The sequence below is a fragment of the Scyliorhinus canicula genome, chromosome 7 (assembly GCF_902713615.1).
Source record: "Scyliorhinus canicula chromosome 7, sScyCan1.1, whole genome shotgun sequence".
In the NCBI taxonomy this organism is placed as follows: Eukaryota; Metazoa; Chordata; class Chondrichthyes; order Carcharhiniformes; family Scyliorhinidae; genus Scyliorhinus; species Scyliorhinus canicula.
The window spans coordinates 115,630,044-115,657,311 of record NC_052152.1 but is presented as its reverse complement, the minus strand read 5'-3'; the positions used below and the strand labels follow the sequence as shown (position 1 = coordinate 115,657,311).

Here is a 27,268-nt window from a genome sequence, read left to right as displayed (position 1 = left end):
GCTTTATAGTGACCGTGCCCTAACTGGTGATTGGCTGCTGTGTTGTGTGTGTTGATTGGTCTTGCAGTGTGTCAGTCAGTGTGTGTCTCTGCACCATCATGTACTGATGTGTATATTATGACAACCTCCACCCTCATGGGCGTAGACATAGACAATAAATGCTGACCAAGCAAGCGATGCCCATATCGCGTGACATAGCCTCTTATGATATGGCAGATTGGCTTTCTTCCAAAATATTCCTGAATGGATGGTTACTTTCAGACCTTGCTTATTTAAATGTGGTTCAATTAATAAAGGGTTAATATTGTTTGACTTATCTCTTCAGTGCATAGTTGCCACACAGCTGCCCGAGGGCAAATTCAAAATGATTATCTGCCGTGACTTATTTTGTTGTTCAAAGGCCATTGCGATAGTAACTGATTTAAACCAGCCTTCTGGGACTGATAAGATTCAGTTCAGGTGTATCCCAGTCTGGAGAAGGATGTTTGTTCACGGGCTTTGGGTGCTGGGCCTGACGGCAGCTGTACTCTCCCTGACACCCGAGCAGGAAGCTGGAAATTTTTTGAACACTTTTAGCGCAGAAGCTGAAAAGCTGGCCTACAAGTCCTCAGTGGCATCATGGGACTATAACACCAACATCACCGACGAAAATGCCTTGAAAATGGTAAGTATGTCATCAACTGTAGCCTCGGATTCTTGACCTAGGTAACCCTCTGGAACATCAGTTCTATTTATTTATAATAATAATTATCTTTATTGTCACATTAACACTGCAATGAAGTTGCTGTGAAAAGCCCGCAGTCGCCACATTCCGGCGCCTGCTCGGGTACATGGAGGGAGAATTCAGAATGTCCAAATTACCCAACCTGCACGTCTTTGGACTGTGGGAGGAAACCGGAGCACCCGGAGGAAACCCATGCAGACACGGGGAGAGCCTGCAGAGTCCGCACAGACAGTGGCCTAAGCCGGGAATCGAACCTGGGACCCTGGTGCTGTGAAGCAATAGTGCTACCCACTGTGCTACCGTGCTGCCCCAATAGGAAACACCATTGAAGGGCTCGTACGGAATTTGAACCCAAGACCTCATGCAAGGTCTCAGCCTGAAAGGCCCAAAGTGAGAATCATTCCCCTGGACCAACCAGCCACCAGAGGCCAAAATGGCAGATTCAAGAGATATAAGTGCATTCAGAAAATCCCTACAATGCAGAAGCAGGCCATTCAGCCCATGAGGTTCTGCACTGACCCTCCAGAAGAGCACCCTACCCTCGATCCACCCTCCCACCTCATCTCTGTAACGCCACCAAGCCTTTGGGCACTAAGGGAACATTTATCATGGCAAATCCACCTAACGTGCACACCTTTGGACAGTGGGAGGAAACTGGAGCATCCGGAGGAAACCCACGCAGACACGGGGAGAAAGTGCAAACTCCACACAGACAGTCACCCAAGGTCAGAATTGAACCCAAGTCCCTATCGTGTGTACTTGCCTCACTGTGATATATTCCCCATCTCTCTTCTAAAGGTATTGACAGGATGTCCAGTCACACCAGCTGAAAGCTCTGGATGGGTGCTGTAATGTCTGTATATTTCTTTGCGTACTTCCTTGAGCGTTACCTGCTTCATGAAGCTATTCCTTTGCGCCAGATCTGTATGCACTCCGCAATGTTACCTTCCTAGAAATCCACAAGAAATTCTGACCTTCAGTGGCTGGTCATTAATCAGGCAGAACAATGGCAATTCCTCACAAGAACCCACTCCATGTTCATTCCACTCTCGTTGGGAGCCCTGTAACCGTCGGACTGTGAAGAAGACGTGACGTTCACTGTCCTAGCACCCTGACCCAGGAACCCCTCTGCTAGAGAGGCAGGAGCTGCAGTCAGCAATGTTGAACCACACTCAACAAAGTCAAATCTTTATGGTGTGATGAATTGTGTCATAAAATATCCTTCAAATCAGTGTTCCACAATAGATAGTTATTGAGAATAAACACAGCAAGATTGGGTCATAATAATGCCATAGGTGGCAGAGACATTTCTACATGGTTTTGAGAATTTGTTTGCGAGAGTGCCAAAAGGCTGGACGATCGTCAATGTATTTCTTACATTTAAAAAAGAGAGATAGAATGTGCCTGCAAATGGAAATGAAAATATAATAATGAATAGTCAGCTTGGAATTCTGGAAAACAATTGTTTATTGGGTTTTTTGAGGAGGTAGCAGAGGGAGTAGTTAATCTATTGCAGTAGTTGTAATTTATCTGGAGTTTCAAAAGGTCTTTAAGAATTTGCCTCAAGTCAGTTACCATAATTTGCGATGCATCGCCACACGGAATGGGGGCGGTCCTGTTATAAAATGGACATTGGAGCAGAAAGGTTAATTGCCTTTGCCCAGAGCTCTTTCCGATACCGATCCTAAATATGTACAAATTGGGAAAGAAGGCCTTGCTGTAATCTACATCGTCAAGAAATTTCACCAGTAGCGTTATAGAACATAGAACAGTACAGCACAGAACAGGCCCTTCGGCCCTCAATGTTGTGCCGAGCCATGATCACCCTACTCAAACCCACGTATCCACCCTATACCCGTAACCCAACAACCTTACTTTTATTAGGACACTACGGGCAATTTAGCATGGCCAATCCACCTAACCCGCACATCTTTGGACTGTGGGAGGAAACCGGAGCACCCGGAGGAAACCCACGCACACAGGGGGAGGACATGCAGACTCCACACAGACAGTGACCCAGCCGGGAATCGAACCTGGGACCCTGGAGCTGTGAAGCATTTATGCTAACCACCATGCTACCATGCTGCCCCCTTCCTACTTTACAATAATAGCTGACCACAAGCCACTGTTGGGGCTCCTCCATAATAACAAGCCGATACTCTAATCCTCTCTGCCAGGGTACAATGGTGGACCTCGTTGGCGGCCTGTAATTACATCTTTCAGCGTAGGTCAGGCACACAAGTTTCAAATACTGATGCACTGATTGCATCCCACTTCCAAAGAACCTGGCACCAGCATCCATGCCTCAAGAAACCATCCTGACATTGAACCTTAGAACATAGAACATAGAACAATACAGCACAGAACAGGCCCTTCGGCCCTCGATGTTGTGCCGAGCAATGATCACCCTACTCAACCCCATGTATCTACCCTATACCCGTAACCCAACAACCCCCCCCCCCTTAACCTTACTTTTAAGGACACTACGGGCAATTTAGCATGGCCAATCCACCTAACCCGCACATCTTTGGACTGTGGGAGGAAACCGGAGCACCCGGAGGAAACCCACGCACACACGGGGAGGACGTGCAGACTCCACACAGTGACCCAGCCGGGAACCGAACCTGGGACCCTGGAGCTGTGAAGCATTTATGCTAACCACCATGCTACCGTGCTACTGTGCTACCTTCCTAACATATTGGCAGTATTGTCAGGTCATACAACAAACTGGACCCAATGCAGTCCTGTCCAAACTGAAGCAAATGATCTTAACTGGGTGGCACCATGATAAATCAGACCAATTAAGACCTTAAATCACGTGCAAAGATGGACTCAGTTGTGAGGATGGAGTCACACTCTGGGGTTCCCGAGTGGTGGCACCACACACAGCCAGAGAGCCCTTGTTGCAAGAATTGCACAAAGCTCATCCAGGATATACAAAAATGAATCTACATTTGGTAGCCTGGCATAGATAAGGATATTGAGCAACTGATGCAACAGTGCGGCCTGCCTCTGCCAGGTACAGAAAGAAGTCTGACAACACCAGGTTAAAGTAATCTGCCAGGTACAGCAGACATTGCCACCCAAAGCCATCCTCCAGCCATAGGAATGGCTTGGTCGTCCTTGAATGGGGCTACATGTGGTACTGCCGGTGGGATGTTCCATTTTGCCAGCAATCCGGGGGTTCCCGGTGGCGTAGGGCTGCCCCACAATGGGAAAGCCCATTGTCCAGCGGCGTAACGGAGCACCCCGCCGGCAGGGTGAAACATATATGTGGCGCGGCGGGGCGGCCTGACTACGCAGGCTGTTCTTGGACAGAATGTTCTTCATCTTGGTCATCATCCATTCAAAGTGGTTGGATGTCCAAAAGTTGGGGCGACAACCTTGGCCGCCACAATAGGAGCCCTGTGGTGGATTATTGCTACTCACGGCTTCCTCAAAGTAATAGTGTCTGACAGTGGCACTGTGTTCGCCAAAGAGGAGTTCAGCACTTTGTCCAAAAGAATGGCACCCATCATACTAGAACAGCCCCCTATCACCCTGTCTCAAATGTGTTAGTGGAGAGAGCTGTGTAGATGTTGTCATGTGAGAGTAACTTTAAGAAATGTGTGTTTATAAATGGGTGTGTATATAAATATCTGTAGTGAGAGTACCTTTAAGAAATGGGTGTTTATTACTGCAGTGATGTCAGAGAGTGGGCGGAGCTTGGCTGTCTGTCAGCTTTTTACTTTCATTTTACGCTGTTTGCTGCAGGGTGTGTTTTCGTTTAGTTTTTAGAGCTGGATAGCTGCAGTCACATAAGGGATATTAGACTCTCTCTCTCTCTCTGTAATCTAAAAACTGTAAATCGATCCTTTGGTGATTCAAAACTAATAACTGCTCTCAGTAGTGACTTTAACCTGATGTACTTCTGTTAAAAGTTCTTTTTTTCAGTCTTATGGATGTTAAAAGGACAGCTTAAGGATTACTTAGTGTTGTATTCTTTGGGGGTTGTATTTGAATTGATGGTTGCTAAGATGCTCACTGCATGTTTTAAAAAGGTTAACTTGAGTTCATAGAATAAACATTGTTTTGCTTTAAAAAATACTTCTCTATTTCTGCTGTACTACACCTGTAGAGTGGGCCGTGTGCTCCCCATAACACGATCTATTAAAAGTTGTGGGTCAGGTGAACTCCATGATCCACTTTGGGGTTATCTAAACCCTGGCCCACAACAAACTGGGGGCTTGTCCAGGGTAACAGTCTACCTATTGGATTGGCTTAGTGAACTTAAAGACAGTGAGGGATGAGCATATTGTGGTTGCTTTTTAGGTGTGGTATTTTAGTTTAAGTAGGGAGTGTGTTGTGGACAATGGCTCTTTCAGAGGCTCTGAAGTGTTTGGGGGCGGAGACGGTCACACGCAGTAACTTACGGACAGAGACTAAAAGCAGACTGTTAGATTTGGCAAAAACATTGCAGTTAACATTACCTGACAAAATGAAAAAGATGAGGTAATTATGGTGCTGGCTAAGCATTTAAAGTTGCCTGAGATACAGTTTTACTCATTGGAAATGGCAAAAATTGAGTTACAAATTAAACAAATGGAACATGAGAAAGAATTAAAGCAGCTTAAATACGAGAGAGAGAGGAATAAGAAAGAGAAAGGGTGATACAGATCAGGGAAAAAGATAAAGAGAGAGAGTTTGAAGTTCAGAAAATGGCCATGAAACGTGACAGTCTGTTAAACTTGGCAGGCGTAAAGGGAAATGTACAGTTGGATGATAGTGATAAGAATAGTGAGAAAGCGACACCGTCGAAGGCTTGGTGGGGATCTATTTAAATATGTCCAAGCATTGCCAAGGTTTGATGAGGAGGAGGTGGAAGCCTTTTTCATTTCATTTGAAAAGGTAGCTAAACAAATGAAATGGTCACAGGACATGTGGGTTTTACTGATTCAAACAAAGATGATAGGTAGAGCCAGTTAAATGTTTGCATCACTACCGGAGGAGGTATCTGGGACGTACGAGGAGGTGAAAAAAATCCATCTTAGGTGCATATGAACTAGTGCCTGAAGCTTACAGACAAAAGCTTAGAAATTTAAGGAAAGAATTTGGTCAAACATACATGGAGTTTGAAAGGCTCAAATAGAGTAATTTTGATAGGTGGATAAGGAATTTGAAAATAGACCAAACGTATGAAGCTCTCAGAGAAACTATACTTTTGGAGGAGTTTAAAATTTCAATTCCCGATGTAGTGATAACTCATGTGGAAGAACAGAGGGTTAAAACTGCAAGGTTAGCAGAAGAAATGGCATATGATTATGAATTAGTTAATAAATCAAAGCTTGGTTTCCAACATCAGTTCCAGCCTGTGAGGGATAGAAACTGGGGACAGGAGAAATACTCAAGTGTTAAAGATAAAGGGATCTGATGGGAGATAATAAGGAGAGTGTATCTCAGGTTAAAAAAGAAAGCTAGGAGCATGTAAGAGACATGAAAAGTTTCAAATGTTTTCACTGTAATAAACAAGGCCATGTAAAGTAATAGTGTTAGTGGTTGAAGAAAAACACTGGGAAGACTGATGTGGTAAAACAGGATAAGACAGTGGGGTTTGTTAAAGTGGTGAAGGAAAGCCCAAGTGAACCGAAGGAGGTGCAAAAGCTTGTACAGCCTGATCAAGAGATGATTGATAAGAAGGTGCCAGATGTCTTTAAACAATTTACTTTGTGGGTAAAGTTTACTCATGTGTATCAGGATGAGCAGGTAAAGAAGTCACAATTTTAAGAGATACGGGAGCTAGTCAATCTTTAAAGGTAAGAGATGAGGAGTTATGTAGTTTGATAAGAATGTTACCAGAAAAGGTGGTAATGTGTGGAATTCAGGGTGAGAGGAGTAGTGTTCCATTATATAAAATAAGGTTGGAAAGTCCAGTGAAGAGTGGTGAAGTGGTAGTAGGAGTAATAGAGAAACTATCTTGTCCAGGAATACAGTTTATCTTAGGTAATGAAATAGCTGGATCACAGGTGGGAGTGATGTCTACTGTGGTTGATAAGCCAGTGGAAAATCAGACAGCTGAAGTTTTGAAGGACAAATATCCTGGGATTTTTCCAGATTGTGTAACAAGGTCGCAAAGTCACAGGTTAAGACAAGAGGAGAAATGAAAGAGTGAAGATGAAGTTGAAGTGCAATTATCAGAAAGGATTTTTGATCAGATGGTTGAAAAAGAACAAGACCAGGTGGAAGATGAGGCGGATATTTTTAGTTCAGGAAAATTGGCAGAGTTACAACAGAAAAATGTATAAATAAAACAGATGTATCAGAAAGCATACATGGAAGAGGAATCTGAGTGCATACCAGAGTGCTATTACCATAAAAGTTATGCCTTGATGAAAAAATGGAGACCTTTACTTATGCAGGCGGATGAAAAGTGGGTAGAAGTTCATCAAATAGTATTGCCGTTAGAATATAGAAAGGAGGTGTTGTGAATTGCACATGAGGTACCAGTGGGAGGACATTTGGGAAAAAGGAAAACTCAAGCTAAAATCCAGAAACAGTTTAATTGGCCTGGACTACATAAAGATGTAGTTAAATTTTGTTGATCATGTCACACATGTCAAGTGATAGGGAAACCTCAAGCAGTGATAAAACCAGCGCCCTTAATACCCATTCCAGCGTTTGAGGAACCTTTTACAAGGGTCCTAATTAATTGTGTAGGACCGTTTCCTAAAACAAAAAGTGGGAATCAATATCTTTTGATTATAATGGATGTGTCTACTAGGTTTCCAGAGGCCATCCCAGTACGCAATATTACAGCTAAAAAGATTGTGGAGGAGTTACTTAAATTCTTTACTAGATATGGACTGCCCACAGAAATTCAAATCGGATCAAGGATCAAATTTTATCTCAAAGAAGTTATGGATATCTTAGGAATAAAACAGTTTAAATCAACTGATGGAGGAAATGCTATTCCAATCAAACAACATCCATATCGACTTAACCCTTTAAAATTGGCACAAGTTACCAAAGAGATTGAGAGTATGCTTAAAAATGGCATAATGAAGTGGGTTGGAGTCAATGGAGCTCACCCAGAATGATGGCACCAAAACCGCATGGTACCCAACAGTTGTGTGTGGACTATAGAAAGGTTAATGCAGTCACAAGAATGGACTCTTATCCTATCCCACGTTTGGAGGTTTGCATTGAGAAAATGGGACAATCAGCTTTTATTTCCACACTGGATTTACTTAAAGGTTACTGGCAGGTACCTTTATCCTGAAGGGCGAAGGAGATTTCAGCTTTTGCAACAAATGGTATATACCAATTCAAAGTTATGCCATTTGGCAAGAAAAACGCCCCAGCCATATTTCAATGGTTAACTAAGTTGTTTCAGGATTACCCAATTGTGCGGTATACATCGACAATTTGGTAATTTTCAGCCAGACATGGAAAGAACATTTAAAACATCTGATGGAGTGATTCGATTGACTTCAGGAGGTGGGTTTGGTGATAAACTGAGCCAAAAATGAATTTGGAAAAGCCCAAATCACTTTCCTTGGCCATACAATCGGACAGGGTGGAATGGTCACATGGGATATGAAACTAACAGTTATTGAGGAGTTTTCAATACCCTCAAGGTGAAGGGAAATAATGCAATTTCTTGGCATGAGTGGATTTGATCAAACATTTGTGCAAATGTTTTGTAGCGTGGTTGCTCCACTGCTAGACTTGCTGAAAAACGTAAAACATTCCAGTGGACAGTAGAATTTCAACAGGCATTTGACTGCCTGAAAGCTGTGATAACTAATGCTCCTGTGTTGGAGAATTACAAGGGACTCAGTAATCAGGTTGAACTAAAGTATCTGACTTTAAAGAAAAATGCCGAGGCGCAGAGAAATAGAAAGATCATCCAGAGACTTTCTTGTCCAAAGACACTGTCAATTGAGAAGGATTCCAGTTGGAGGAAATAAAACTGGACTATATTATTATACCTGTTGCCTGTGTTGTTTTTTTGAAACAAAAAAGTATGTTTACTGTGTGCATTTCTTAAAGGATCGTGAAAATGTGAAAAATGAACCATCTTGAAGTTGATGGTTTATTTTTTTTCCTGGGGGAGTTGTCATGTGAGAGTACCTTTAAGAAATGGGTGTTTATAAACGGTGTGTATATAAATATCTGTAGAGAGAGTACCTTTAAGAAATGTGTGTTTATTACTGCAGTGATGTCAGAAAGTGGGTGGAGCTGGGCTGTATGTCAGCTTTTTACTTTTGTTTTAGGCTGTTTGCTGCAGAGTGTGTTTTAGTTTCATTTTAAGAGCTGGATAGCTGCAGTCACAGCCAGAAGGAGTATTAGTCTCTCTCTCTCTGTAATCTAAAAAACTGTAAATCGATCCTTTGGTGATTCAGAACTAATAACTGCTCTCAGTAGTGACTTTAACCTGATGCGCTTCTGTTAAAATTTATTTTTTAAGTCTTATGGATGTTAAAAGGACAACCAAAGGATTACTTAGTGTTGTGTTCTTTGAGGGTTGTATTTGAATTGATGGTTGCTAAGATGTTCACTGTATGTTTTAAAAAGGTTAACTTGAGTTCATAGAATAAACATTGTTTTGCTTTAAAAAATACTTCTCCATTTCTGCTGTACCACACCTGTAGAATGGGCCATGTGCTCCCCATACCACAATCCATTAAAAGTTGTGGGGCAGATGAACTCCATGATACACTTTGGGGTTCTCTAAACCCTGGCCCATAACAATGTTCAAAAACTGTAAGAAGCAGTCCAGCAGACCACCATACCTTAGGTTGGCCAACTTTCTTCTATTTCATAACACATGCCCTCCCCCCAATGGGCATCACACTGATGGAACTACTCATGGTCCATTGTTTCAGGACCCAATTGGATTTAGTTTCCTCGGATTTGGCGGGGAGGGTGGAGGTACAGCAGGATTCCAGAGGAAAAAATAAATTTTGTACAAAAGGAGAAAGGTTATTTCAAGTGGGCGACCTGGTCAGGAACTCAGGCCTACTTTAGCAACCAGGCAGAATTCTATCAAAGTCAGGCCCAGTGTTGTACATGATGGATTTGAATGACAGGACAGCGTGGAAGCATGTTGACAGCCCAAGAAGCTGAGGGACCACGACCCAATCTCAGAACAGTTGGATCCAGTGAGCAGCACCAGTGTTCTTGTGGTGGGGTTCTGAGGAGGCCGCATTGATGATCCAGCAGGGAGCTGCTGAAGGGAATGCCCCTTTTGTAGTGGTTGAATCCCAGTGACAAACCTCAATGGATAACAACATTGCTACCTCAGAGGAGGAGGAGCCATTTGGGGGACTAACGTGACCCAGAAAACCCCTGACAGATTGACATAGTGATGAACTGCAATGGACTCTCTTCCCTTGTGTTTCTCAACCTTTTTATTTTATATAATAACTATTCATAGCCTGTTCTGCAAATATGCTATTGAGGGACTGATAGGGAGGGGCGGAGAAAGTGGTGGAGAAGCCCCGTTAAGGGGCGAGCCCTCACGGTTCACATGACCGACTTGGGACCTATTGCACAGGAGCGCACAAGCCATAACCAATGGGGAAAAAGCGTGAGGCCCAGGGAGCAGAGTCCCGGGTACAGTGGACCCTGGAACCAGAGAGTAAAGATCCGTTTAGTGACTCAGTGCCTGTGTATAGTTCACCTTTATTTATGATCAATAAACCCTTGTTCCATTATACTGGAAGTTTCCCTAGTATTGCCTCGAGCCACCAGTTTCTTTTTTCTTGGGAAAAGAAGGCTGAGGGATCACATAATAGAGGTTTTTAAAATTCTGAAAAAGTTTTGATAGAGTGGATACAGAGAGCATGTTATCTCTTTTGAGGAAGAGCTTAACTAGAGACGGTCAATATGAGATAGTCACTGAGAAATCCAATAGTGAATTCACAGGAAACTTCTTTGAAAATGTGGAACACTCCCACAGGGAATGTGTTGAGGTCAATAATGTAGATATACTTAAGGGGAAACAGACGACGGTGAAGGGATTAGAGGGTTACAATGATAGATTTAGTTGAGAAAAGATGGGAGGAGGCTCAAATGTAGCAAACTGGTTGCACCAGTTGGCCTGTTTCTGTGCCGTTTCCTATGCCATGGAACACTTGACAGAATGATACTGGGTTAAAAGATTTTGAGGACAGGTTGTATATGATAGGCTTTTACTCCTTTGAGTACAGATTGTGTTGGAGCCTCTACTATTCACTGTACTCATTAATGGCTTAGATAACGGAACAGAAAACTGCATATCTGTGTTTGCTGATTACATAAAGATAGGGGATATTGTAAGCAGTGTTGACGATAGCATAAAATGGCAAAGAGCTATTAATAGATTAAATGAATGTGAGAAACTGTTGCCAATGGATCTCAATGTCGGCAGACTCTTACCTGCCTTTCTAAGCGGTCTGGCGAGCCATTTAGTTTTACCAAAGCACTACTGAAAAGTCAAAAAGAAACAAAAACAGATGGACAATCCACAGTCCAAAGATGTGCAGGTTAGATGGAATGGTCATGCTAAAATTGCCCCTTAGTTTCTAGAGGTTAGTTGGTGTCACGGGGTTAGGGCAAGGGCGTGGGCCTGGGTGGGGTGCTCCTTCGGCAGTTTGGTTCAGACACGATGGGCCTCCTTCTGCGCTGTAGGGATTCTATGAATTTATGTTTCTATGTCCACCAGATCAACCACATCAGAAACAACAGCACATCCTGCCCAGTCGACACTGCAAGATCCTGGAACTCATTCCCTAACAGCACAGGGACTGTAGCGGGATTAGGAAGGCAATTTCCCACCACCTCCTCAAGGGGTAATTAGGAATGGGCAATAACTGCAGGCCCAGCCAGCGATGCCCCACATCTCATGAAAGGATCAGCCTTCGAGTGAGCGCAGCGGAGATTCTCCGAAATGACACATGGACTCCAAGAGGAGAGATCAAACAAATTAGAAAAGTATTTAGACAGTCAAGGGGTGATTTAAATGTTATGGGGAATAAGTCGGGTAGATTGGGAGAAATTAATTCTGCTGCTTAGCGTAAAATACAGGACTGAGGGCATTGTCTAAAACGTAGAATCACATCATTCAGGGATGAAATTGAGAAAATAAAGAGTAGTGCGAATCTGTCACTCTCTCCAACTCCCCAAAGAGGCTATCGAGTCTTGGTGGACTGGGGGGGGGGGGCAATTAAAGGATACTAAAAATGACAGAGAAAGAGTTCAGGCATGTATCAACATGATTTAATGGAATGAGGAGCTCAAAGAGCCGATGTACCAACTAGAAATGCCCAATAATGTACTTCGCCCTCAGATTAGCACCTCATAACAGCATTCAGAATCCAGCAATTCACATTTAACAATTCAATTCTGTACTACTGTAATCCAGTTGCCAAATCCATCTATGCAATACTAAACTGATTAGCATTATTTGGGCTTCAACAGGAGTCACTGGGTAAAATCTCGAGCATCTGGGTGGCACGGTAGCACAATGGTTAGCACTGCTGCCTCACAGCGCCAAAGACCCGGGTACAATTCTGGCTTTGGGTGACCGTCTGTGTGGAGTTTGCACTTTCTCCCCATATCTACGTGGGTTTTCTCCAGGTTTTCTGATTTCCTCCCACAGTCCAAAGATATGCACGTTAGTGGCTTGGGCCATGTTAAATTGATCCTCAGTATCCAAAGGTTAGGTGGGTTTACGGAGAGCCTCAACTAGGGTTATGGCAATCCTCAAACTCTCCAGATAAAAGGGTTATAGAATTGCTACAGTGCGGAAGGAAGCTATTCAGCCCATCGGATCTGTCCCGGTCCTCCAAGAGCATCCTACCTAGGATTGACCATCAAAAGCACAGTCTGAACCTCAAACTTCCTGACCCAGATGATTCAATATTACACACCAGAGCATTTCCAACTATGCTATCAGAATCCAAATTTCCTGTATCTTGTCTCGATTAGAATATTAAAAAATGACATTTTAGCGTGTTCTACCATACTATCCTGTCACATTCTCTACACAAAGAACAAAGAACATTACAGCACAAGAACAGGACTTCAGCCCTCCAAGCCTGTGCCAATCATGATGCCTGTCTAAGAGAAAGCTTTCTGCACTTTGGGCATCCGTATCCCTCTATTCCCATCCTTTTCAAGTATTTGTCAAGATGAGTCTTAAATGCTGCTGTCGCATCTGCTTCCAGCACCTCCTCCGGCAGCGAGTTCCAAGCACTCACCACTCTCTGTGTAAAAAAGGCTGCCTCGCACATCTCCTCTGCGTTGCACCATAAACCTATGTCCCCTAGTAATTGACTTTTCAAGCCTGGGACAAAGCATCTGACTATCTACTCTGTCCATGCCAGTCAAAATTTTGTAGATACATATAAGGTCCCCCCTCAATCTCCGTCATTCCAGTGAAAACACTCCAGGTTTATCCAACCTCTCTTCACAGCTAATTCCCCCCAGACCAGACAACATCCTGGTAAACGTCTTCTGTACCTTCTGCAAAGCTTCCACATCCTTCTGATGGTGTGGCGACCAGAATTGAACACTATATTCCAAATGTGGCCTAATCAAGGTTCTATACAGCTGCAGCATGACTTGCCAATTTTAATTCTCAATGCTCCGACCGACCAAGGCAAGCATGCTGTATGCCTTCTTGACAATCTTTATTCACCTGCATTGTCACTTTCAGTGATTTGTGGACCTGTACCCCTAGATCTCGCTGCCCGTCAATACTCCGAAGGGTTCGGCCATTTACTGTTTAATTCCCACCTGTATTAGACCTTCCAAAATGCATTACCTCACACTTATCCAGATAAAACTCCATCTGCCATCTCTCCGCCCAAGACTTCAACCGAACTGTAGCCTGTTGTATCCTCTGACAATTCTCTTCACTATCCGCAACTTCACCAATCTTTGTGTCGTCTGCAAACTGACTAATCATACGGGCTATATTTTCCCCAAAATCATTTGTGCATACTATGAACAACCAAGATCCCAGCACTGATCCCTACAGAACACCACAAATCACAGCCTTCCATTCAAAAAGCACCCTTCCACTGCTGTCTTCTCTGAGCGAGCCAGTTCTGTATCCATCTTGCCAGCTTACTTCTGATCCCATGCGACTTTATCGTTTGTACTGGTCTTCCATGAGGGACATTGTCAAAGGCTTTACAAAAGTCCATATAGACAACATCCACTGCACTTCCTTCATCAACCATCTTCGTCACTTCATCAACAAAGCCAATCAAGTTAGTGAGACACGATCTCACCTTCAGAAAACCATGCTGCTTATCTTTAATAAGTCCATTTGTTTATATGTATAAAATGCCGTGAGAATCTCCGTAAACCTGTTTTCCAAGGATTTTTCATGACCCCTATTAGCCCTGATAACGCCTTGCTTAAGTTGGTCACCCTGCCACGTATGACATCCCAGTTAGAGAGCAGTAACGTTTTGTTCAAGCTGACAATGTTTAAAATCCTAGTTACTCATGAGAAGAATAAAGGCACAGGGTCACATGGTTTTGAACAAACAAAATCAACTTTATCAATCAAAGTTAGAAAAGTAAAACAATTTAGAATGAAGACGATTTTCAGCCCGCAATCACGGGAGAGAACCGTTCCCGATTTACTCCGCCCCGGCCCGACGGTATCACAAGGTTCATGCCCACAAAGTGCGGGAGCCTAATTTAAAGGGATTTTAATAAATGTAAATATTATTAACAGGCCTCATCATATGATCCCTTCTCAATAAATATTCATACCTCGCTGACACAATGTCACAAGTTCACAACAGGTTTGGCAAAATGAGAAGCAGTCGAGAGGACCCCTCCAGGGGCGGAATGGTAAGTGTAGCCCCCAGGGAGATGGTGATATCTGGGTAATGCCTTGGCAATGACCCTTGACACTGCCCAGGCATAGCTCTCTGGCATAGCTCTGGCACTGCCCCATTACTGCATCCAGACCATTTTTATCTGCCAGGTTGGCACAATGTCAACCTGTGTTAGGGGACAGTTTGTTTATCGTTACTATCTCTTATTCTAAGATTATGACCTCTCAATCTAGAATGCCCCACAAGAGGAAGCATCAGCTCCACGTCTACTTCATCCATACTTTTTAGCATCTTGTATACCTCAATTAGATCTCCCCTCATTCTTCTAAACTCTAGAGAGTATTGGCCAAACTGTTCAATCTCTCCTCATATGACAAACCCCTCATATCTGGAATCAATCTAATGAACCTCCTCTGAACTGCCTCCAATGCCACTACATCTTTCCTCAAATAAGCGGACCAAAGTGCATAATATTCCCGGTGTGGTCTTACCAATGCCTTGTATAGTTGCAACAACACTTTCAGAGATGAGAGGACATGTCCTGCAGAACCTCATCAAGGTTAACCTGATGCTGGGTGATATTCCCCAGCGAGGCGGTCATTCTGCTGAGGCCCTCAGCCACGGCCGTCACCAACTGAGCAACATCATGGTGCCGACATCGTGCATTGTGATCACCCCCTAGTAGTGTTAGCCTTGGTGCCACTCATTGCCGACGACATCTCCTGCACCAGTAGCCTCTGGGACTCCTCCAAGTGGCTATGGACCTGCTGGAGTGACGCTGACATCTCCCTCTGAATGTCCCAGCCGCTCCCTATCGTCTCCATCAGCACCGGGTAACGCACATCCAGAGGATCAGCATCAGGCTGGGACCCAGATGGGTTCTAGGATCCAGCAGCCCTTCTAGGCTGTCTTGCCTGGGGGTTCCTGCCTCCACCTGATGTGCATCAGCAGCTCTGTGGTGCTCAGTAGATTGTGTCCGAGAAGCCTGTCCACTAACATGTCCCACCGAGGTGTGTGCTTCTGCCTGGTGGGGGGTGGGGATGACAGCTGTGCCGCGATCACAGTGACATCCTTGGAGCTCTCCTCCAAGGTGTTCTCCTCAGAGTTAAGAGAGGGGGCCACCAGGGATGGGCCGGCACCATTAGTTGGAGGACCTGCAGGAGAATGGGCATGTGATCAGTGGGAGGGACGGGTCAGTCAGTACGGCAATAACAACTCACGTTTTACAGGCCCACTGGGTGCAGCCCGGCAGTTCCTCATCTCTGCGGCGTCGACCAGCCTCCGTGTGGCTGACTGATCTGTCCTCGGCCACCCCAGTCACATCCAAGGCCCACTCGTCAAAGGAGGTGAGGATTCTTATGTCTGGTACCCATCTGCCAGTCTGGCCCCACTCCTGCCGATTGTCATAGAATTTACAGTGCAGAAGGAGGCCATTCAGCCAATAGAGTCTGCACCGGCTCTTGGAAAGAGCACACTATCTAAACCTACACCTCATCCCATCCCTGTAACCCCACCTAACCCAACCCTTTTGGACACCCAGGGCAATTTAGCATGGCCAATCCACCTAACCTGCACATCTTTGGACTGTGGGAGGAAACCGGAGCACCCGGAGGAAACCCACGGGGAGAACGTGCAGACGCCGCATAGACATTGGCCCAAGCCGGAATCGAACCTGGGACCCTGGAGCTGTGAAGCAACTGTGCTAACCACTATGTTACCGTGCTGCCCAATTGTCGGACACAGAGGGGGCATCGTTAGCCACACGTGTGGTTCAGTGGTGGGAGAGGGCGTGTGAAGGCGCGGTTGGGCAGACGGGGAGGGAGGACTGGTGGTCACTTGGAGAGTTGGGGGGTGGATGCTCCCTTGGGGTTGTGGGGGACGTTGATATATATCCACTCGTGCTGCCCGGTGTAGGTTGTTGACCTTCTTCCTGCACTGCTGGCAAATCCTCCTGGTCACACTGCCCGAGCTGACTGCTGCCGCCACCTCGTCCCAAACAGCACTGGCTGCCTTGTGGCTCATCCTCCAGGACCCCCGGGGGAACAGGACATCCCTCCTGGTCTCCACCTGTCTAGGAGTCTTGCCAGGTCACGTCTCCAAATCCTGGGGTTGGTCTCCTCGGCACCATTATTGAGAACTTGCTGGGGTTGGCTGAGCAAGTGCAGTTTAAGTGATGTTCGACCTTGTTAGCAGGTGGCTGGCGAACGGGGTCCGGCGAATCATCTGGCGAGGCGTTATTTGCGGCGAGCAGCCCTTGAGGCCTCGTGAAGTGGACGAATTAACGAGCAATTCCCGCTTGCTACCATACTTAGAAATGTTTTCAGAGAATTACGCCTGAAGTGTTGGCCCCAACACAGAATCCATGGACTTTCATGACAGCAAAACTGGCGCCACACCTGGACAGATTCCTATTGTTAAGGAACTTGCACGGATACCACACAATCGAATCCAATGGAAAATGGTGTCGGATTTGCCGGATCCGTGATTGACACTCAGGAGGCTGACAAGCTGCAGCCGCATATACACATTACACTCCCCACACACACTCATCCCAGCCAACAAGATGGCACTGGTTGTGCTGGAGCGTGCCTATAGAGCAGATAGGTCAGCTTGGGTCAGAGGGCACCTAGAGGGGTGCCCTGAGCGGACACCTATACGTCCCATGGTCCTAAGTTCACAGTGGGCTGTCAGTGGCATGTGCAGCTGCATGGCTGCCTTGCCGACTGTGGCAATAGTGTTGTACTTCCATCCAATTCGACCCCCAGCCCACTTCCTGCACCCCCCCCCCCCCCCCCCCCCCCCACCCCACCCCGCAACTCCCCCTGGGCCCTGGCAGAAGCCCTCCGGCTAGTGGCACAACTGTCAGAAAACTATGGCAATGTAAGACACTAGTGGGTCGGACCTCGAACAACGATGAGTCAGAATACAGGAGGGAAAGATAAAACCTAGTGATGCAGTGTAACGACAACAATCTGTCCCTCAACGCCAGCAAAACTAAAGAGCTGGTCATTGACTTCAGGAAGCAAAGTATCGTACACACCCCTGTCAGCATCGAGGTGGAGGTGGTTGACAGCTTCAAATTCCTACGTGTGCACATCACCAACAATCTGCCCTGGTCCACCCACATCGACACTATGACCAAGAAAGCACAACAGGGTCTATACGTTCTCAGGAAACTAAGGAAATTCGGCATGTCCGCATTGACTCCTACCAACTTTTACAGATGCACCATAGAAAGCATCCTATTTGGCTGCATCACAGGCTGGTATGGCAACTGCTCAGCACAAGACCATAAGAAACTTCAGAGAATTGTGAACACAGCCCAGTCCATCAACCAAATCCATCCATTGACTCTGTCTACACTCCTGCTGCCTTGGGAAAGCGGGCAGTATAATTAAAGACCCCTCCCACCCGGCTTATTCACTCTTTGAACTTCTTCCATTGGGCAAGAGATACAAAAGTCTGAGAACACTCACTAACAGATTCAAAAACTGCTTCTTTGCGCTGTTACCAGACTCCTAAACAACCCTCTTATGGACTGATCTGATCTCTTCACACATCTTCTCTACTTAGTAGTACTACACTCCTGTATGTTTCACCCGATGTCTGTGTCTATGCATTTACATTGTGTATTATGTTTGCCCTTATGTTTTTTTCATGTATGGAATGATCTGTTTGAACTCTACGCAGAACCATACTTTTCACTGTACCTCAGCACATGTGACAATAAACAAATCGAATACAATCCGTACTCCCCTTCTCTCCCTCAGCAGCCACCATGTCAGTTTCATGATTTTTAAAAGCACAAGTGAACCGCGCCGTCGGGAACTCAGTCCATCAGAGGCTGAGCATCGTGGAGGCCCCGGAGAATATCGGGTCAGGCCCGCTAATGATATGCACACAGTGTCCACTTTACGTGCGTTCTAATAGGCATTGACGTGCTGTCGAGGTGACGGAGAATCATAATTTGGCATCAAATCTGCGCCCGCTCTTTACAGTGCAGAAGGAGGCCATTCGGCCCATTGAGTCTGCACCGGCTCTTGGAAAGAGCACCCTACCCAAGGTCAACACCTCCACCCTATCCCCATAACCCAGTAACCCCACCCAACACTAAGGGCAATTTTGGACACTAAGGGCAATTTATCATGGCCAATCCACCTAACCTGCACATCTTTGGACTGTGGGAGGAAACCGGAGCACCCGGAGGAAACCCACGCACACACGGGGAGGATGTGCAGACTCCGCACAGACAGTGACCCAAGCCGGAATCGAACCTGGGACCCTGGAGCTGTGAAGCCAGTGTGCTATCCACAATGCTACCGTGCTGCCCTAAGTATTGGGAGTGTGGCTTTTCACAGTAACTTCATTGCAGTGTTAATGTAAGCCTACATGTGACAATAATAAAGATTATTATTTATATAAAGCCCGGCATTTTAGTTACCTTACCTTCAAAATAACAAATTTCCCAGAACTAAATGTTACCTCTAAAATATTAACATGATCCATGAAGGAAATATTCATCACAAATGTCATATGTTCTGTATTCTGTGCCCTGGTACTGCCTTTTAGACATTTCACCTTAGTATTCACCTTTCTTTTTCACACCATTTCTTTTTCAGTCATTGAAAATGCTGAAAATAAAGTTTGATGCATCATAAAATATACAAATGCTAAGAGCCAATTTTCCTGCCCCCTTCCTGAGAATAAATCATGTGAAGTGCGTAAGATCTGCCCACTATTTCAGGTTGTACACGAACGCATCGACAGCCAGCTCCACCTCACCACAATCTTTCTTGACACCTCCACTGTTGCTAAGTTATCAAACAGCCAATTTTGTTCAAAATATTTGGGAAGGCTGAAGGTTCCCTAGTCATTGATTCCATCTGATTGGGCACTTTAAGGACTTCTGGGCTCAACATTAAGTTCAACAACTTCAGACCATGAACTCTGATCTCCATTTTGCATTTTTCCAGATGTCAGTCTGTATCTTGTTCTCATATTTCGCTTTCAGACAGCACTGACCTTTATTCTGCCATTTGCACATTCTGTTCTTTTTCTTTCAGACAGTGCACCCTTTATTCTTCTATTAAAACATTCTGCTCTTTCGTTTTCAAACAGCCTGATTTTATTTTGTTATTAACACATTCTATTCTTTTGCTGACAGCGCCTGCTATTAACACCAACTCTGGGTTAATGCTTTGTGTATTGACCACAACCATTTCCACATTCATTGCCTTTTATTCAGTGACATCTTTGTTATTTTATCTAACCCTGCCCTCTAATCTATCTCTGACCTTCCTTCCATTTTATTCCACCGGACCATCCATCACTTCACTTGTCAACAGTGCAAAACCATCACATTTCTACTTTCCTTTGATAATGAAGAAAAGTCATATTTGACTTAGGGGCAGCACAGTAGCATGGTGGTTAGCATAAATGCTTCACAGCTCCAGGGTCCCAGGTTCGGTTCCCGGCTGGGTCACTGTCTGTGCAGAGTCTGCACGTCCTCCCCGTGTCTGCGTCGGTTTCCCCCGGGTGCTCCGGTTTCCTCCCACAGGCCAAAGATGTGCGGGTTAGGTGGATTGACCATGCTAAATTGCCCGTAGTGTCCTTAAAAGTAAGGTTAAGGGGGGTGGGGTTGTTGGGTTACGGGTATAGTGTGGATACGTGGGTTTGAGTAGGGTGATCATTGCTCGGCACAACATCGAGGGCCGAAGGGCCTGTTCTTTGCTGTACTGTTCTATGTTCTATGTTCTATGACTTGAAACATTCACTCTATTTTTCTGTCCATAGACGCTGCTAAGTTTTTCCAGCCCTTTGTTTTTATCATCACCAATTTCATCCTTCTGCCAGGCCAGTGCCTGAGGTTGAACCGACAGATTGTAAATCTTCTTCTATTTGAACTCACATAAGTTTCTGACCCCTTATTTGCTCGATCACCCAGACCACCTACTTCCACCACTGGGAGCTTGCCAACCCTGTCCCTGTCGTAGCTCCTCTGTTATTAAAAGCCTCAGTTATTTCCTTTATCACCGCAGGATTTGACTATCCCAATGCAGTCATGGCCAGCCTCCCACATCCTACTCTTTGTAAACTCAAAATCATTTAAAACTCTGCTGTCCATTTCCTAACCTGTAGCAAGTCCCATTCACCCATTACCCCAGTGCTGGCTGTCATATATTGGTTTGTGGTCCAGCCATGCCTCGATTTTCAAACTCTCACCCTCTTATTAAAGCCCTCCAAGGCCTCATCCCTCCCTAAGTCTAAGTCCATCCAGCCCAACACCCCACCCACCCTCCCTGATAAATCTGCTCCTCCAATTTTGGGCTCTTAGGATGTTGTTTATATGGACTTCAGTAAGGCCTTTGACAAGGTCCCTCCTGGCAGACTGGTACAAAAGGTGAAGTCACATGGGATCAGAGATGAGCTGGCAAGGTGGATACAGAACTGGTTAGGTCATAGAAGGCAGAAAGTAGCAATGGAAGAGTGCTTTTCTGATTGGAGGGCTGTGACTAGTGGTGTTCCGCAGGGATCAGTGCTGGGACCTTTGCTGTTCGTAGTATATATAAATGATTTGGAGGAAAATGTAACTAGTCTGATTAGGAAGTTTGCAGATGACACAAAGGTTGGTGGAATAGCGGATAGCGATGAGGACTGTCGGGAGGATACAGCAGGATTTAGATCGTTTGGAGACTTGGGCGGAGAGATGGCAGATGGAGTTTAATCCGGACAAATGTGAGGTAATGCATTTTGGAAGGTCTAATGCAGGTAGGGAATATACAGTGAATGGTAGAACCCTCAAAAGTATTGACAGTTAGAGAGATCTTGGTGTACAGGTCCACAAGTCACTGAAAGGGGCAACACAAGTGGAGAACGTAATCAAGAAGGCATGCGGCATGATTTCCTTCATTGAGTATAAAAATTGGCAAGTCATGTTGCAGCTGTATAGAACCTTAGTTAGGCCACACTTGGAGTATATTGTTCAATTCTGATCACCACACTACCAGAAGAATGTGGAGGCTTTAGAAAGGGTGCAGAAGAAATTTACCAGGATGTTGCCAGGTATGGAGGGCATTAGCTATGAGGAGAGGTTGAATAAACTTGGTTTGTTCTCACTGCAAAGACGGAGGTTGAGGGGTGACCTGATAGAGGTCTCAAATATTATGAGGGGCATAGATAGGGTGGATAGTCAGAGACTTTTTCCCAGGGTAGAGGGGTCAATTACTGGGGGGCATAGGTTTAAAGTGTGAGGGGCAAGGTTCAGGGTAAAGGGAAAAAAAATGCTGAAAAATCTCAGCAAGTCTGGCAGCATCTGTAGGGAGAGAAAAGAGCTAACGTTTTGAGTCCGATGACTCTTTGTCAAAGCTAACAGACAGAGAGAGTGGGAGATGAAAGTTCAGAGGAGATGTACGAGGCAAGTTTTTTTACACAGAGGGTAGTGGGTGCCTGGAACTCACTGCCGGAGGAGATGATGGAAGCAGGGACGATAGTGACGTTTAAGGGGCATCTTGACAAATACATGAATTGGATGGGAATAGAGGGATACGGACCACGGAAGTGCAGGAGATTTCAGTTTACACAGGCAGCATGGTCGGCACAGGCTTGGAGGGCCAAAGGGCCTGTTCCTGTGCTGTACTTTTCTTTGTTCTTTATTCTTAATCTTTGACCCCAATTTTAACTGGTGCATCATCCCTAAATCTCTTCACCTCCGGTCCCTGTCTCTTACTTTAAAATGCTCCTTAAAATCTACCTCTTTAATCAAACTTATGTGGCCTGCCCTTAAATCTCCCTCTGTGACTTGGTATCACTTTAGTTCTGATTATGTTCCCTTGGATACCCTGAGACATTCTACTGTGTCATAGCTGCTATTTAAATGCAGCTTGTTGTTGTCCAGCAGTGCAGCACTCCATGTGACCCTGGTGATAAGTGAGGGGTCTAATCTAATGCACATGGAGACTGTTGACACGGAGTGTGAATCTACTTGACTCTGCATGTCTCTCACTGGCCAGAAATCTAATATGACTGACTCCGCACTTTATTTCACCAGGATATAGCAGGTGCTGAGTGGTCTGCGTATTACCAAAAAGCCTCCAACGATTCCAGCAAGTTTAAGATCAGTGAGATAAAAGACAAAAAAATCAAACTGCAGCTTCAGATGCTTCAGGACAAAGGATCTGGGATTTTATCTCCAACCGAATTGACTCAAGTAAGTGACCAGTGAAATACTGACTCATTGATCTGGTAAAGAGAACTTTAGCACAAAAACTGGGCAAATACTGGGCAATCTCAGCAGGTCTGACAGCACCTGTGAAGAGAGAAGGGAGATAACGTTTGGAGTCAGGGTGACTCTTTGTCAAAGCTCTTGGCTGGTTGTTCGCAGAAAAGGAACAGAATTTTGACCCAGTTTTAGGATTAGTGGAAATATTTACAGATACAGGCTAGCACCAAACATTAAATCACCTTTAATTACTTCAGCTAAAACCATGATCTGCTTCTAGGTGCTGCTGAATGGTCCAATTAGTTAGAATGAAGATTAAACATTGATTGTTTTCACTGGCTAATTAATATCCACAGAAAGACCGTTTTTCAATTCAATACTCGATGAAAGGTGTCGGGAAGGGTGAGGAGTGGGTGCAGAGAAGGGTCAGGAATAGGTGCCAGAAAGGATGGTGAGAGGGTGCAGAGAAGGGTCAGGAATAGGTGCCAGAAAGGATGGTGAGAGGGTGCAGGGAAGGTTGTGGAGTAGTTGCCGGGAAGGGTGGGGAGTTGGTGCCCGGAAGGGTGGGAAGTGGATGCTAGGAACTGTGAGAAACAGGGTGGAGGGGGTGGGGGGAGGTTGGGGGACAGAATGTATAATGAGGGGGTTGAAGTGTGCAGATGAGGCAGAGGAGGGTAGGGAGTGTGGATGGGGAGGGTAGGAGTGGAGGAGGGTAGGTGTAGAGATGGAGGAGGATAACAGGGGGTGAATATCTATAGGTGCCATTGCCAATCTTGGAGGTTTAGTTTTTTCTGTTCGAATTCCTGCCTAACAACCGGCCAATTGACAGTCAGGCAATGAGCAGGAAACCAAATGCAGCAGCTTACAGGCCACGGAGCCATCGGGATTCTTCCCTTGGGACCAAGTGAGGGAGACTGAGATTGGGGTATGCGTGGTGAGAGAGCCATTGTCGGAGGAAGGAAGATTGGTTTTTGTGGGTGAGGGAGAGAAAGATTGTGATTGTTGCCTGAAATGAATTATAGGTGCTGGTGTGTAGAAAAAGAGAGCATGAGGCAGGAATTCTGGAGTAAAAGAGCATTTATGGCTCTCTGTGGGTTTTGTGTCTGCTTCTGAGTGAGATGCTCTGGTTCCAATCCTATTTCAGGACTTGTTGCCCACATAAAGGAATGTTGGTGATGTGGTTGACAATCAACCAGCCAACTATCCCCACTATCCCCCACAGGGGGAAGAAAAAGTCTGTGAAGATCCAAAACAAGTTCATAGAATTCATAGTGCAAAAGGAAGCCGTCCGGCCCATGATGTCTGCACTGGCCCTTGGAAAGAGCACTCCACTTAAGCCCACACCTCCACCCTATTCCTGTAACCCAGTATCCCCACCGAACCTTTTTTGGACACTAAGGGACAATTCATCATGGCCTGACCTGCACATCTTTGGACTGTGGGAGGAAACCGGAGCACCCTGAGGAAACTCACGCGGACTCAAGGAGAAAGTGTAGACTCCGCACAGTGACCCAAGCCGGGAATCGAACCTGGGACCCTGAAGCTGTGAAGCAACAGTGCTAACCACTGTGCTACAGTACCACCCTAAGTATTGGGAGTGTGGGGCCAAAGGCTCCCTTGAGCAGCCAGGGAAGAGAATTCCTGCTTCTACTGGCCCACAAGGAGCTCTGAGAAAGGATCTTACCTTCTTGAGCCGGTATCTCCCACCTCCCTTTTACTGATGGGTTTCCTAAACCCTGGGAAACCCACATGTTACCTCAACATTCCAATTGCACTGGAGGAGACTGATTTCAATATTTCCAAAGTGTTGCCTTCTCAACGGTGAGACACTCGCATGCCATGAAATGGAAACAGGTGTACATAGCCTGTTGATGAATTGACCCACACTTTTTAATTTTTTAACCACACCCACCCCGATTCTCACAACCCTTTTCTGCCCAACCAGGGGTGGGCATGAGAGATAATATCAAGTCCATTTGGAAAATTGAGTGTGTGAGGAAACTTATCATGTCCCTGGATAGTGGAAGAATGCTCATCATCTTGTCATTGTTATGATTACAGCTGAACCAAATTCAGAATGAAATGGTCTCTATCTACAGCACTGGGATAGTCTGCAATCCAGCTGAACCCTCTCACTGTATGGAACTGGAGCCAGGTATCTAATACTTCTCAGTTCATTCACTCACTCATGTGCATCTCACGCACACACGTAAACACAGACATGCACATGCAGTCACAAGTATACAAACTCACACAACGCGCACACATACACACACAAGTACACACATGCACACATATACATACGCACAGGCACATGCACATACACTGACACACACAGGCACACATTTGCAGACATACACACACACATCATAGACAAATGCATATACATACACACATGCACAGAAACACACACATCATAAACACAGACACTCCCCCCCACACATACGTACACACAGGCTCATACGTACACACACACACATTTGTACACACACACATGCATACATGAATACATCATTCACATACACACCACATACATCATACACACAAGCACAGTCACACACATCATACACTGCTTACATCACCTGCACATGATACACACACACATCATACACATATATACATACACATATTATATGCACACATCATATTCATACGCAGTACACTTGAACCCATCATATACGCACCCACTAAATACACCCACTATACATGCACAAAATATGTAAATATCATATGCACACATTATATGCATATACTCATGCACATTCACACACACATCATACATAGACAGACATGATACAGAAACACACATCTCACATACACAACCATTATACATGCACACAACATATGCACACATCATACACACACATGTACATCACACATAGACTTACTCCCCACAGACACATACATTCTGCGGAATTCTCCGCTCCTGGGAAAAATCGGGAGGGCCATCGGCCGAGTTTCACGACGGCCTCGGAGGCCGCTCCTCGCCCCCTATTCTCCCCTGCCGGCGGGGCGAGGAGCGGCGCTCTGTAAATCTCGGCCGCGGGGGCGTCACGCCGAGAATGACGCGGCCGGCGCGCCTAATGACGTCAGCCGCGTATGCGCAGGTTGGCCGGCTCCAACCAGCGCATGCGCGGCTGCCGTCACGATGCTGACAGCTCAAACCCGTGCATGCGCGGTGGCCGTCTTTCCACACAGCCACCCCACAAGACGTGGTGGCTTGATCTTGCGGGGCGGCGGAGAGGAAATAGTGCGTCTAATTGAGATGCCGACCCGACGATCGGTGGGCACCGATCGCGGGCCTGTCCCCTCCCGAGCACGGTCGTGGTGGTCTTTCCCCTGTACTCCCCACAAGCCCCAAACGGGCATATCTAACCTGTCTCACGATGGCAGCGACCAGGTGTGGTTGCCGCTGTCGTGAAATGGTCGTGAACGGCAGGCCACTTGGTCCATCCGGGTTGGAGGACGGCGAGCGGCGATTCTTCCGAGCGGGGGGGGGGGGGGGGGGGGGGGGGGGGTGAATCGCAGGGGGCGCAAGGGGGCGTGAAATTTGGCAGGGGGCCCTCCCACGATTCTCCCACGCGGCGTGGGGAGTGGAGAATCGCGCCCAATATATATGCGCACGTATACTTAAACATATTATGCAGACACACATAGAGCACACACGTCATACGCACGCACACCACGACACACACACAGATACACATACACAGGCAGACACACACTTAATGACACATTTTACACACACACATATATTATATGCACACACACCATACACACATACACACACACATACATATTCATATATCATACATGCACATCATATAATCGCATACACCCCACATACATACAAAGCGTACATTCACACAGAATTATAGAGAATAGGAGAGGTTTACAAAAGAATTCCAAACTTCACCCCTTGGAAGATGAAGGCACAAGCTCGACTGGAGCCTTTGACAAGCAGCCAAAACCATAGCTTAATATCAGTCTGAATGTCGGAATTGTAACAGTGCAACAGTCTCGCAATAGTCCACCTCAAACAGTGCAGCACTCCCTCAGTACTGACCCTCTAACAGTACAGCACTCCCTCAGTATTGACCCTCTGACAATGCAGCACCACCTCAGTACTGACCCTCAACAGTGCAGCACTGCCTCAGTACTGACCCTCTGACAATGCAGCACTCCCCCAGTACTGACCCTCTGGCAGTGCAGCACTCCTTCAGTACTGACCCTCTGACAGTGCAGCACTCCCTCAGTACTGACCCACTGACAGTGCAGCACTCCCTCTGTACTGGCCCTCTGACAATGCAGCAGTCCCTCAGTACTGACCCTCTGAAAGTGCAGCACTGCCTCAGCAATGACCCTCTAACAGTGCAGCACTGCCTCAGTAATGACCATTTAACAGTGCAGCACTCCCTCAGTACTGACCTCCTGACAGTGCAACACCGCCGCAGTACTGACCCTCAACAGTGCAGCACTCCCTCAGTACTGACCCTCTGACAGTGCA

At 45.9% G+C, this 27,268-nt stretch overlaps 1 protein-coding gene across 3 annotated transcripts in view; it reads left to right on the top strand.

The window, feature by feature from the left end:
• The first annotated feature begins 458 nt into the window (after nucleotides 1–458).
• The window catches only part of ace2 (angiotensin I converting enzyme 2), a 102,337-nt gene continuing 75,527 nt past the window's right edge, over nucleotides 459–27,268 (top strand). For all 3 annotated transcript variants that reach the window (XM_038802739.1, XM_038802737.1, XM_038802738.1), the window contains exons 1-3: nucleotides 459–664; nucleotides 22,591–22,749; nucleotides 24,823–24,916. In XM_038802739.1, the coding sequence (XP_038658667.1) occupies nucleotides 482–664; nucleotides 22,591–22,749; nucleotides 24,823–24,916 (436 nt within the window). In that variant the 5' untranslated portion in view covers nucleotides 459–481. The remainder of the gene's footprint in view (nucleotides 665–22,590; nucleotides 22,750–24,822; nucleotides 24,917–27,268) is intronic.